At 45.8% G+C, this 14,188-nt stretch overlaps 1 protein-coding gene across 1 annotated transcript in view; it reads left to right on the top strand.

The window, feature by feature from the left end:
* The window catches only part of vat1l (vesicle amine transport 1-like), a 182,823-nt gene extending 177,308 nt beyond the window's left edge, over window positions 1–5,515 (top strand). Inside the window, exon 9 of the mRNA XM_059993500.1 lies at window positions 4,738–5,515. Within this exon, the coding sequence (XP_059849483.1) occupies window positions 4,738–4,836 (99 nt within the window). The 3' untranslated portion in view covers window positions 4,837–5,515. The remainder of the gene's footprint in view (window positions 1–4,737) is intronic.
* Window positions 5,516–14,188: the final 8,673 nt, after the last annotated feature.

Raw genomic sequence — 14,188 nt, 5'->3', positions numbered from 1 at the left:
GTGTCTAATCAATCTTATAGTGTTTTTCGGAAGTTACCAGGAAAGTTAATGAAGACAAGGCGGTGGATGTTATCTACAGGTCTTTGACAAGTTCCTGCATGGGAGGTTGGTCAAGAAAATTAAATTTCTTGGCATTCAAGATGAGATCTTAAATTGGATTAGACATTGTCTTCACAGGAGAAACCAGAGGGTGGTCGTAGATAGTAGCCTCTCTGACAGGAGGCCTGTGACTAGTGGTGTGCCGTGGAGATTGCTGCTGGGTCTTTTGTTGTTTGTCATCTATAGCAACAATCTGCATGATAATGAGGCAAACTAGATCAGCAAATTTTGCAAGCATCACTAAGATCGGGGGTGTAATGGACAGCGAGGAAAACCATTAAAGCTTGCAAGCGGGATCTGGACCAGCTAGAAAAATGGGCTGAAAAATACCAGATGGAATTTAATGTGGACGAGTCTAATGTATTGCATTTTGGGAAGACTGACCAGCTTAAGTCTTACACAGTGAATGGTAGGCACTGAGGAGTGCGGTAGAGCAGAGCGATCTAGGAATGTAGATCCATAATTCCTTGAAAGTGCTGGTATAAAGGATCATAAAGAAAACTTTTGGCCCTTTAACCTTCATAAATCAGTGTACTGGGTACAGGAGTTAGGATGTATTGTTATAATTGTATAATACGTAGGTGAGGCCTAATTCGGAGTATTGTGTGCAGGTTTGGTCCCCTACCTACAGGAAAGATGTAAGTAGGATTGAAAGAGTGCAGAGAAAATTTATAAGGATGTTGCCAGGACTAGAGGATCTAAATTATAGGGAAAAGTTGAATAGGTTAGGATCTTATTCCCTAGAATGTAGAAGACTGAGGGGAGATTTGATAGAGGCATACAAAATTGTAAGGGGACTAGATGGGACAAAGGGCCTATTTCTGTAGCTTTCTATGACTCCATGACTTCAAAATGGAGGTCTATGTAGCAAGGAAGGTTTATATTGATCTGTAGGTTAAGACGTTTGCACAACAACATAGGCCAAGGGGCCTGTACTGCACTGTAATATTCTATGTTCTAGGTGACCAATTAACCTACTAATTCAGTCTTTGGACCGTGGGCAGAAACTGGAGCATCCAGAGGTCATGGGGAGAACATACAAACTCTTTACAGACAATAGTGGTATTGAACCCAGATTGTTGGTGCTCTAATAGAGTTTTGCTAACCACTATGCTACCATGCTGCCTGCTATAACTGTGATCTTGATGTGTAAGTTTGAATGTCACCATAGCAGCTTAGATACTTTATAATCAATTAATTTAATAAACTGAGCCAATCAGTCCTGTCAGTGTCAATAACAAAGGTCACTGAGGTCATCCAGTGATTGATTTGGCATAGTCTGTGTGTGACTCCAGACTTACAGTGCAGAGGGTGACTATCAGTCACTCTCTAGAACAGGGGTTTCCAGCCTTGGGTCCATGGACCTTTTGGTTGATGGTTAGAGTCCATGGCATAAAAAAAAGGTTGTGAACCTCTGCACTAAAATGATGCTGCTGGTCATACTGCTAACCGTATTCCCTTGCTACAGAGAAGAAAGCATTTTGATCCATCTGCTACATTCCCCCTAGATTTTACCTGGGATCTGTGCTGCCCTCATTCCCAGCAACTCCCTCCAGATTCTACCACTCCCCTACAAACGAAAGGCAACTCACTGCCGCTAATTATCCCACCAAGCCACAGGTATTTGGTGTGTGAGAGGCATCCAGAGAAAACCTGCCTGATCACAGGCAGAATCTGCAGACTCCACACGGACAGAATCAGACATTAGGAACACAGTCAGCACCACCCTGGCTAGTCTACTATGCTGCGTATAACTAAAGGGCGTTGGGAAATGCTAGCCCTGATAACTGTACCTGATGAATAACTAATTGGAAACAAAATATAAGGTCCCAAAGGTTCAATGGTTCCATTTAATATCACAATATAAACCCTGAAATTCTTAGTCTCAGCAGACATCCATGAAACTGAAGAAAAACCCCAAAGAATGAATGACAGAAAAACTATAAGAACCCCACAGACCCCTCACCCCTCCCACACACAAGCAGCAGCAAAAGCATGAATTCTCCCCCCTCTTATCCCAGCAGAAAGCATAGGATCCCCAACACTCACCATGCAAGCAACAGCAAAGCCCCCAAAGAGAGACCTTGATCTGCAGTCCACCAAAAACCATTGCTCACCCAACAGTTCGACATTTCACAGGCACTCTCTCTCTCTCTCTCTCTCTCTCTCTCGCTGTCTCGCTCTCTCTCTCTCGCTCTCTCTCTCTCTCCCCCTCTCCCTCTCTCTCTCTCTTGCTGTCTTGCTCTCTCTCTCTCCCTCCCTCCCTCTCTCTCTCTCTCTCTCTCTCTCTCTTTCTCTCTCTCTCTCTCTCTCTCTCTCTCTCTGTTACTCCTCACAAGTAGACAAGTTTAATTTAAGTTTCTTTTCTTTACAAAGTCCCATGTCCTATCCCTCACAAGGTTCACTTCACAACATTTGCATGGGAGCCTCTGGCATTTTATACTTTAATTTCCTCTCATTATCCATAAGCTTATATTATTTTGTAATAATAGCGATGATTCAAATGAAGCTGAATTAACCAGAACAAAAGTAATTTCATATTGTTAATATATAATTACACCATTTCTTCATGGTTGATTTAGTAGAAGAATTTCCTTTATTTTACTGCAGAGACTTGTATATTGCTTCTGGGTTGATGCCTGTTGTGTTCTCATTTGATCTCTGGGTGCACAGCCTCACAGAGAAAAAGTTACAATTTGAGCAGACATAGGAACTAGGCATTGAAAAAGAAAAGTAGTGAGAAGGATGGGGGTATAATCTTAGGAAGGGCTATAGTGAAGTAGACATTGGACAGCTTATTGCCAAAGCTTAATCCCAATTATATGGGATTATTTAGGATCTCATGCTGGCCCTAACCAGACCATGCCAACAGTGAAACCTCAATTGACCATGCTCACCTCAATCTGTCTCTGTTCCATCAGACCATAAGATGAAGGAGCAGAATTAGGCTGTTTGGTCCATCGAGTCTGTTTTGCCATTCCATTAAGGCTGATTTATTTTCCCTCTCACCTCCATTCTCATGCTTTCTGCTCGTAACCTCTGATGTCTGTACAACTCAAGATCCTAGCAACCTCCTCTTTAAATATCCTCAGTGATTCAACAGCCATCTGCGGCAATGAATTTCACAGATTTGCCACCTTCTGGATGAAGAAATTCTTCCTCATCTCTATTCTAAAAGGAGTTCTTATTTTTTACAGCCAGCACAGCCAGCTGGTTGTAAAGCTGTTTATTCTTAAAACACACATTTATATTGCACTTCTAAAACATCCCGAGAAGTGTTCAGTGAGCGTGATCAGACAAGACCTGCCACTGAGGAATGTGTCACTGACCAAAGCCTTGGTCAAAGGTGCAGGTCAGTGGAGTCAACATGAGGCAGAAGGATGGAAGAGGGAACTCCAGAGCTCAGGGCAATGGCAGGTGGAGGGATGACTGATGGTAATGTAGGGAGTAGAAGACAGGAAGCATAGGAGTGTTATAGAACTGGAGAAGAGTAGAGATTCAGGAAGAAGGGAAGTTATGTACTGCAAAGTAATATTTTAATCCAGAGTCTTAGATTAGATACAATCTATTGACATAGATTGACGTGGGTAACATACAGTTGTGGACACACAATTGGACCTAGCTCTTCTTATTAGCCCGACGTGCACTAGGATTCCAACACCCATCCCTCCTGCGTTTCTTGAGCTCGGCTCTGTTTTGTCAGGTCATGTGTCAGGTTTTGAAGTTTTCATTCTTGTATACAGATCCCTGCACCAACTCAGCCATCCCTAACTCTGCCATCTCCTTAAGCCGCCCAACCTTCCAATTACCCTCTGTACTTCCCAAGGTTTTCCCTTTGGATTCTCCCTGAATCGCTCCATCAGTAACGGCCATGCCTTCAAATCCCAGGGCCCGCAGCTTTGGAAAACCTTCAGCAATCTTTATTTCTCTGTTGCTATTTAAAACCTGCCTCTTCAACAGAAATTTGCTCAGCTCCCTTTACATTTCTTTCTGTAGCTGTGTGACGATTATCCTTTCTTTGATAACCCATCTCTCAACTCCTTGAGGTGGTCCTGCTACACTTAAGTGTGCTAAATAAATGCAAGTTCTTGTTAAAATGAGAATATTGAAGGTTCAGCAGAGAGAATGGAAGCTTTTCATCTGCCTTTTAAGCCAGAACAGAATTATTATTGCACAGAAAGAAACCATTGAATCTACTAAATGCATTCTAGCCCTAAGCAGAGCAATTTATTGAAGATAGTTCCTCTTGTCTTTGCCATAGTGCTGCAGATTAACATCCCCTGAATACCCATTCTATTTCTTTCGAATGATCCAGTTGACTCTAATTCCAACACATCAGATCATAAATGTTCTCTGTATAAAAGAAGACTTAACTAATGCACGTACAATGTTTTAGAAACCGTTTCTTCCCTTTCACCATCAGATTCTGAATGGTCCATCAACCCATGAACACAACTTCACTATTTTGCTCTGTTTTTGCACTATTTATTTACTGATCTATCCACTTTCTTATTGTAATTTTTACATATTGTACTGAAATGCTGCCAAAAGCAATAATTTCATGACGTATATCAGTGATAATAAACCTGACTCTGATTCAGTGTGCATGGACAACCAATCCCTTCTTCTTGCTTCCAGATGGCAAGCGACAGCACAGAGACAAGTGAAGCGGGTGAGGAGGAGGAAGATCACGAGGGAGACAACGGCAACAAGGAGCGCATGCCCTTCATCCAGTGAGGAGCAGGCCGAGGTGACCGGTGCAGGGCCAAGAGAAGCCCCTCCCACCCCCCCCCCCCAACCCCAAAGTGGATTAATTTCTTTTCATTTGGTCGCTGGAGGAAGGAATGATTCGAGGAGGTGTCCCTGATGCGCCAGTGAACGAATGCTGTCGTACTGTGCTTATTTGTGTTTGTCTGCAATCAGCCAAGCTACAAGCTGAATCATAGTGACCTGAATTACTAAAGTGCCATATCCTTTCCACTGCAGTATTAACGACCAACATTCTGTGTTAAGATCCTTCGAACAAGAAATTCATAGTATTATGTTTCTACTTATTTTAAAGCGGGAATTGTCCTTTCTTTGTGAATTTATTCCTATCTTTATTGTGTCCCCATTATTACACTCAAGTACCTTTTTTTCTTTTCTCTTTCTTAGTTTCTTGTGCATGATTCTGTTAACTTATTGGTGCCTGTATTTATTCCAATATACACTGACCAGCAACCGTTCAGTAAGTCAGCACTAAATATTTCCGGACATGCAACTTTTACCAGTACACGTGACAGGAATTCGCCTCTCAACTTGCTTTACCGAAGAAAAGGAAACAGTGTAGGCCTATATGTCAGCTCCAGAGCCTAAATAACGTGAATGTTCTAAATTTGTTCATTTGTTGTATTTGTCGCATTAGTGCTTTTGTTATATTGTGCCTATCAAACATTGTTTACATAAAATGACAAAAAAATAAAAAATAATAATTAGCAATTGAACTTTAGTAAAGTGATGACTTGATTTTCTACAAAGGTGATTAAAGTGACTGGCAAATAGCATATGAGACGGGCCAGATGGCCCACTCCTACTCCTATTTCTTATATGTTCCACTTCCTTATATGAGACCATAAGTATTCTTATGCAGTACAGTGCAGAAGTCTTATTATGCAGCTAGGGTGCCTAAGACCTTTGCACAGTACTGTAGTAATCTCATGCAGAGTCAGCCCTCCTTATCCGCGGGTTCTGCATGCGTGGGTTCAACCAACCGCGGATCAGAAAAACCTGGAAGTTCTCTCTCCAGCGCTCGTCGTTTGAGCATGTACAGACTTCTTTTTCTTGTCATTATTCCCTAAACAATACAGTATAACAACTATTTACATAGCATTTACATTGTATTACATGAGTAATCTAGAGAGGATTTAACGTATACAGGAGGATGCGCATAGGTTACCGCGGATCAGGAATTTAAAAAAAAGGAAGTTCTCTAAGTTGGAACAGATACATCCAGTATTATTTAGCGTCAGTTGGTCAAACATTTGTCTTGATATATAGTATATATTTTACCTTTCTATGCATATAAAACACTTAAGAAATGTATATATTTCAATAATTAAACCACTGCGTTGCTTAGTAAAAATTGTAGCTTTACAATTATACAAAAATTATACAAAATAGCTTTACAATCGGGGCAGGGCCTTCACATGCTCCATTATTCTCACTTTATCCTTTAAAATTGTTTCGATCGTTGACTGACTGCAACCTAACACTTTTCCAATGACTGATGGCGTTTCACCTCTTTCCGATCGCTTTATTATTTCCACTTTATTTTCAATCATGACGGTTTTCCGTCAACGGAACAGAAATACTGCAGGAGGCGGGTCCCGAGCTCTGCCAGGTCCTAAAGTCCTCCGCACTGAGACAGAGTTAAATAAGCTCCGGTGCTCCGCCAGGTCCTAAAGTCCATCGATTGAGCATCCACATTTTTTGGTATCCACGGGGGGGGGGGGTCCCAGAACCAATCCCCCGTGGATAAGGAGGGCTAACTGTATTGCACTATACTGCTGCTGCCAAAAAAAAAAACAAATTTCATAATATACTTGAGGAATTCCACAGGGACCAGGGGCACAACTTCGAGGTGCAGGTGCTTGGCGAGGTCTATAGGCATCTGGGAGTTACCAAAACCCAGACCAGTCGCAAAGTATTGGGCTGCTGGGGCACATTAACCACTCCCTGGCTACGCAGCTTGCCACCCTCGTTAGCCATCACCAGCACGATTGGGATTGCAGTTATGGGCTTGCCAGGCAGCATTCAGGGGAACTGCACACACTGGTGCTTAGTCCCCACCCCTCCAGAGCCAGAGATTCCTCAGGAGGCTGGGGTTGGAGTACTTGCAGCACCTCGGGGGACACCTGCAGGCCGTTAAAGATGCGGCTCAGCAGGACCTAAGCACAGCCAGCGGCTGGCAAGAACAGGCTCACGATGCTTGCAGCCAGGGACAGGGCTTGACTGTGGGGGATGATTGCCCCTCTGGAAGAAGGGACTATCCCCCAAGCTAGGATACCACTGGAAGGGGCTGGGGGAGGTGCTCAATCGCATCTCCGATGTGGTACACTGGATGCGGTTGCCTGAGCGGTGGAAGGCAGTCGTGCTGCGCTGGGACCGGCTGGCACCGTATCAGCCCTTGGCCACCACTAACCCAGAGAGGATGAAGGAAGGCATTGCCACGCCAGGTGCCTTGCCTCTTACCTCACCAAAAGGTGCCTCCCTGGGGGGACTGCAGACACGCTCAGCACCTCTGGTGGCAGTGTCACCCACCACAAGGTCTCTTGGACTTTGTCGTGGACTCTGGGGTCGCCGGGGACAACTGACCCCTCAAGTAGGGCAGTGTGGCACTCTGGGCCAGGGTGGGGAGTGGTGAGGTGGTTACTTGGTCAACAGCTCGCCCCAGCGTTTCTGCTGGCCAGTGCGACTTATTGTTTTTGTTTTAAAATGCTTTTGTAAGATTATGTTGGGATGCTCGTTCATTTATTGTAACATTTTAGCTTGGGTTATTCAGTTACAGGTTTCCCCCATTATCCGAAGGTAGAGTGTTCCTATGAACTGGTTCGTAAGCCGGAATGTCATAAAGTGAAGAAGCAATTGCCATTTATTTATATGGGAAAAATTTGTGAGCGTTTGCAGACCCAAAAAGTAACCTACCAAATCATGCTAAATAACACATAAAACCTAAAATACCAGTAACGTATAGTAAAAACAGGAATGATCTGATAAATACACAGCCTATATAAAGTAGAAATACTTCTCTGCAATCATTGCAGCACTGTCTAGTGTTGTGAAAATCTCACGCAAGCGCTCTCGGCTGCACTCTCTTCAGTAACCTTTAAGCTATGAAGCTGCCAAATCATCCCGAATAACACATAAAAATAAACAGCCTGTATAAAGTAGAAATAATGTACGTCCAGTGTAGTTTCTCTTATTGGAATCAGGAAGACAGCGAACACACTGATGATGGTGCGTCAGGCTGAGTTGTCAGTGGTTGGGGTGGTGGGAGGTAGAGGACACTGGGATGTCATCTCATCGTCGTCTGTTTCCATCAGAGCAGGCAGGTCATCTTCTTCTATGTCTGCCTGCCTCGATGTCAAAGGTCAAGGTTCATCGTCTGCTGTGGCTGATGTGGATGGCTTGAAAAATGACAGTATGCTTGATTGCTTAGCCTCGCACATTTTTCTGTCATACAGTTCTTTGTAAGCACCCAAACCATCCTGCAAATATGCCCTAAACCTACGTACCCTTTCAAAATTAAAGTCATACTTTTTTGCAATCTTTGCAGCGTTATCAATCGCAGTGAAAATCTCACGCAGTTGCTTCACGTTCAATTCCTGGATGACTTCACTTCCAGTCCGTTCACTACTGCGTTTGGTTTCGATTGTTATCCTTTCCTTTTCCAATTGTATCAGCTCTTCATCTGTCAGTTCTTGGTCATGGGATGCCAAAACCTCTTCAACATCATCTTCATCAACTTCCACAAGCCAAACTCACTATGTCTTTACTTTGTTCACCATGATCAAAATGCTTAATTATGTCTAGTTTTACGCTAAGTGTAACACCGTTACACGCTCTTTTAGGCTTTTCTGATACCTTAGAACTCATCTTGCTAATGGATGCACAAAATAAGTCGAGATAAAGCACAGATGCTCACAGGCACGTGTTTAAGCAATGGCGGCTAGAATGCAGTTCCGGGAGAGGAGCTTGGCTGCTTGGGGCGCACACTGCCTTTTCTCGCACGCTGCCTTTTTTCGTAACAGTGAAAACACCTTCTGTTAGTGAAAACGGGTAACTAATGTAAGTCTTTCATTACAGCGAGGTGTCATAAAGCGAACGTTCGAAAAACGGGAGACACCTGTATTCGCTTGTGAGTCACCCTGACTGTAACCGGAGTGTGTAATAATCACTTCCCCGGTCGGTATGTGATGGATGGCTGCGCTGGGATGTGACATGGCACTCGTGTGGGACAGTCCTGGGCCGCGTGGCCTCCCTCACCACACCGATAGCACAGGTTGCTCCGTGGCACATGGCGGGGTTGGCGCAGTGCTGGTCAGACCTGTCTCTTGACCCCCTCCTCGTCAGATTCCTCCACTGCCTCATTAACACAAGCGCAGGTTCGTGGCTTGCGGGGTGACACCAGAACGCCTTGGGAGGCTAAAATTGTTTCTACCCCCTCCACCTCAGCCTGCGATGATGGTGATGTCAGGTGATCGTGCTGCCAAAGGCGATCTGGCATCAGCATCTTTACAAAGGCGTGGAGGGCCGCGGGAGGGAACTAGGGGTAGTCAAGCTAAGCACAACAGTGGAGATCTGTTGCGAGAGCCCCCAGGTTTTCTCCCGCACAGCGCCTCCTGCTTCTCAGATCTTTCCTCATTGCTTCCTCCAATGGCCTCTGCTTGAAGTGCCGCTCCAGCATTGCTACGAGGGCCCTGTAGTCACACTGGTCAGCAGGCATTAGGTAGGACATCCTCCTCTTGTGCCGGGCAAGGAGTACCGCAGTCTCGGTGGGGCTCCACCGGTTGTGCCATGTGTCAAGTTGGACTTCTGCCAGGTAAAGCACCAGCCGGCCGGTAGCATTGTATCTGGGGAGCTTCAGGATGGACCATACGAAGTTAATTGCTGGGGCCCAGCGGTCCTCTGCTTTCTCCGGCGTTGTTGGTAGTGCCTGCCGCAATGCCCTTCCTCCATGGCCGTTTCGTCTTGGGCTCCCTGGCGCAGGCTGTGAGGGAGGCAGTTGATGCACTCTGCCGTGACCCCTAGGTTGAGGATCCTGGGCATACTCACCCCATCGGACTTCCCTAAGAAGGCATGATGCTCGATTCCCAGGTTCTCCCTCAGGTCAGTGTCCTGTCCTCGGGAACCCTGTCTAGGGGGTGCAGGGAGGCATACTGCCTGCTCCCTCAAAGTATTGCCTGGGTCTTAAGGCACTCCATCCAATGTTATAGCTCTTCAATTTTGCTGTAAGTTTGTCATCCCACTCCTAACACCACTGTAGCAAGCATTTGGTCCATGATGACAGACGAAAAGGGCTTGAATATCTCAACTGCCAGTTTTATTGCAACAAGCACAATAACAGACAATGCGGCAAGTATATCAGCCAATGCTTCACACACATTTGACACACAATTGTTGAGACAAGAAGGATTGTGGCAAAGGCAAGGATTTCAGTCTAAGGGAGACGTGGAAGACTGTGGAACCTCGAAAATGGAGCAAGAGACAACCTGATTAATGGTTAATGTGTCCAGCAGCAACTGTGGTGATAAAAGAAATGTAGAATTTTTGGGTCAGAACTAGGTTCTTGATTAGACAGGGTGTCAAAGTTTATAAGGAAAAGCCAGAAGAATGATGTTGAGCAGGGTAATAAATCAGACATGATGGAAATGTGGAGCAGATTCAATGGGCTGAATGGCCTAATTTGCTCCTATTCTATGGTCTTATCTCATCATGTGCTTTCTCTCACCCCCTCCCCCAGCCCTGCCACCATAAACCAAAGCTGCTGCCCGACCCACTGAGTTCCTCCAGCAGATTGTTATTCAAACAGTCCAAGGTCCTGCTGTCACTGGTCACTGAGGGGTGGGTTCTGTGTCAACGTCACCGCCTTTCAAACCTTTTCTGGGTGCAGCTGAAGAGGAAACATGAATGCTAACCCTAACCCTAATGTGGCATCCTAGCTACGGTATATATGTGTGCTTGAGACTTTTGCACAGTACCATACACAGAGACATATACCTACTTTGATAATGAACTTAGTTTGACTTTGAAATTGGACTTGCTAAGATGGGCATCTCGGTCAGCATGGACCAGTTGGGCTGAAGGGCCTATTCCTGTGCTATATGACCCTATTGAAAAAAACATGACTTTCATGGTGACATGTCCCTAATTGTTTAATCACCAATAAAATAAAATGTAGCCAACATTTCCTACCAGAGGAAAAAAATAGTTAACAGTTCATCTATTTTTGATGTTCATCAAGGAATTAATGAGATGCCGGGGAGATGATCAATATGTGTTGTGGAATGAGGATGAACATTTATTTTTGTTAACATACAGTATGTGTCACCATATACTCCCTTGAGATTCTATTTCTTGTCGGCATTCATAGTAAATACAAGAAACAAAATAGAATCATTGAAAAATTACACACACACAACCAATGTACAGAAGACGAACTTCATCAATACAAAAAGCAAATTGTACAACTACTACCAATAACAAATTATACATAAATAACACTGAGAACATAAGCCACAGAGTTGTTGGACAAAAGTCCACAGGTTGTGGAATTAGTTCTGAGTTGAGGTGAGTGAAGTTAGCCACACTGGTTCAGGAGGCTGTTGTTTGAAGGGTGGTAACTATTCTGCCAGTGTTCAGTACAAGGCAGTGGGGAGAAACCGTGCGGAACAGCATTATTGCGAACAAAAACATAACTGGAGACAGTTCCACTGCTGGGCTAGGCTTGGGGGTTCTCAGGTCAGTTCAACAACACGGAGGTTGTAGGAACTCAAACATGAGAAAATCTGCAGACGTTGGAGATCTAAGCAGCACACTCAAAGTGCTGGAGGAACTCAGCAGGTCAGGCAGCCTCTACGGAAATGAGCAGGACCTGATGAAGGGCCTCAGCCTGAAACGTCGACTGTTTACTCTTCTTCATAGATGCTGCCTGACCTGATTGTAGGGAAGTAGCTGTTCCTGAACCTGGTGGAGCGGCACGCTATCAAGCTCTCCTACTACTGAATATTTGCTATTCTCTGGAAGCAATAAATGAATTGATATGCTGGGCACAGGATACTATTTGGAAAGCTCTGGTGAGCTGTCCTTCCGATCCACTGGAGTACAGTAGGACGTACCACTGGCACTTGTCTTAGACGTTTGGCTCACTGAATCACTTCAAGCTGGTGGTAATGAGTTAGAACCACGTCTGTAAATCCGGAGCCACATGTAAACTGGCCCACGTGCAAAGTTTAAAGTAAATCTATTATCAAAGTAAGTATAGATTACCGAACACTGGAGGAACTCAGCAGGTCAGGCAGCATCTATGGAAATAAATAAACAGTCAACGTTTTGAGCTGAGACCCTTCATCAGGACTGAAAAGGAAGAGGAAAGACTCTAGAATGTATGTTACCATATACTGCCTGGAGATTCAATCCCTTTCAGGCACTCACTGAAGGAATAAAGAATACAATAGAATTTACAAAAGAAAACTATACATTATCTAAATAAAGACTGACAAACAACTAATTTGTAAATAAAAATATAATAGTGCAGTGCTCCTGGGAGGGGTTGTGGTCGACAGCTCACCCCCAGCATTCCTACTGGTCAGCACAATTTATTGTTGATGTTTTAAAATGCTTTTGTAGGATATTGTTGGGATGTTGTGGTAAACTATGTAAGCCTGTCTGGGCACCCCCCCCTGCTGACTGCTCCTGTGGCTCCTCCCACAGACCCCGGTATAAAGGCGATTGGAGGCACTGCTCCCCCCTCAGTCTCCAACATGCCGTGCTCCATTTTGCTGCTAATAAAAGCCTATCGTTCGCCTCCCATCTCTGAGCGTTATTGATGGTGCATCAATTTTATTAGCAGCAATTTTAAAACATGGAGAGCATTTTATGACCCGACAGATTGGATAGTGACCCTCAATCTCTGGAAGCCGACATCACTTTTGAACTCTGGCTTGCATGCTTCCAATCGTACCTGCAGGAGATTCGAGTGACCGAGGCTGCCACAATGCGCAGAGTTCTCCTCTCCAGTGTCAGTCCATGGGTCTACTCCCTGATCAGGGACCTGCCGACCTACCAAGGGGCACTGGACGCCCTCAAAAGACAATACCTGCGTCCAGTGACACCGTCTACACAGACATCGCTTAGCGACACGGCGGCAGCAGGCCAGAGAGTCGAGCTCTGAACTTGTCTGGGCCCTACAGACACTCGTGCAGGCCTGCGACTGCAGGGGACTGATGGTGGAACAGCATGCGGAGCTGGTAGTAAGGGACGCCTTCGTTACGGGGATCAGGTCATTGAACATGGGCTAGTGGTTGCTGGAACACGCCGATCTTACCTTACTTTTGGCGATCGAGCTGGCCGACACGCTGGAGGCCGCTCTGCACGATGTTGACGCTGTCCAGGCGCATGATCTCCCCATGGACACTGCAGACCCTGCAACCCACCAGTGAATCGACCTCGGCTGCTGCCAGTCGCAAGTCCGCACAGTGTTACTTCTGCGGTCTCGAAACGCACCCCCAAAAACGCTGCACGGCCCAAGAAGCTACCTGCTCCTGCTGCAGAAAGAAGGGCCACTTCGACCAAAGCCTGTAAGTCCAAACCGCGAGCGGGGTCGAGCAGCGCTGCGTGTGAGGCATAGGGGTCGCCATCTTGGTCGCCACCATCTTGCCTGCCCACCGCATGCGAGGCATGGGGTGGCCATCTTTGTCGGTGCCACCTCGCCCCGCCTCCGACCCATGGGTGCTTACCGGGCACCAAAATGACGATTCAACACTGGCCTCCGTGACCCTCGACCAAAGCACTCCACACCAGCTCGCAAGGTCGATGGTGGACATCCTGGTGGAGGGGCACAGGACTAGCTGCCTTTTTGACACGGGCAGCACTGAGAGTTTTATTCATCCAGGCACGGTGCAATGCTGCGGACTCGTGACACGGCCGGTAAGCCAGAGGGTCACCATGGTTTCTGGGTCGCATTCCACAGACATCCGGGGGGGTTGTGTAGCGACATTGGTGGTGCAGGGCACAGAATATCGGGACTTTGCGTTACTGGTCATGCCTCAACTGTGCGCACCTGTGCTATTGGGGCTCAACTTCCAGAGCCACCTGAAAAGTGTGACAATGGAGTATGACGGGCCCCTCCCTCCAATCACTGTCAGAAATCCTAAGTTTTGTGGGACTTCGTCATATACCCCACTACTGACCACACACACACACACACACACACACACACACACACACACACACAGACCCACACATCCCACCCAACACCATGCTAACAGCCGCTCTACTGACACCATTTGCAGCCTCTCCACCCTCAAGATCCCTCCCCCACTGCTGTTCA

The sequence above is a fragment of the Hypanus sabinus genome, chromosome 17, assembly GCF_030144855.1.
Source record: "Hypanus sabinus isolate sHypSab1 chromosome 17, sHypSab1.hap1, whole genome shotgun sequence".
NCBI classification, from domain to species: Eukaryota; Metazoa; Chordata; class Chondrichthyes; order Myliobatiformes; family Dasyatidae; genus Hypanus; species Hypanus sabinus.
Note: the sequence above shows the minus strand (reverse complement) of the source record. Positions and strands in the feature narration are given on the sequence as shown.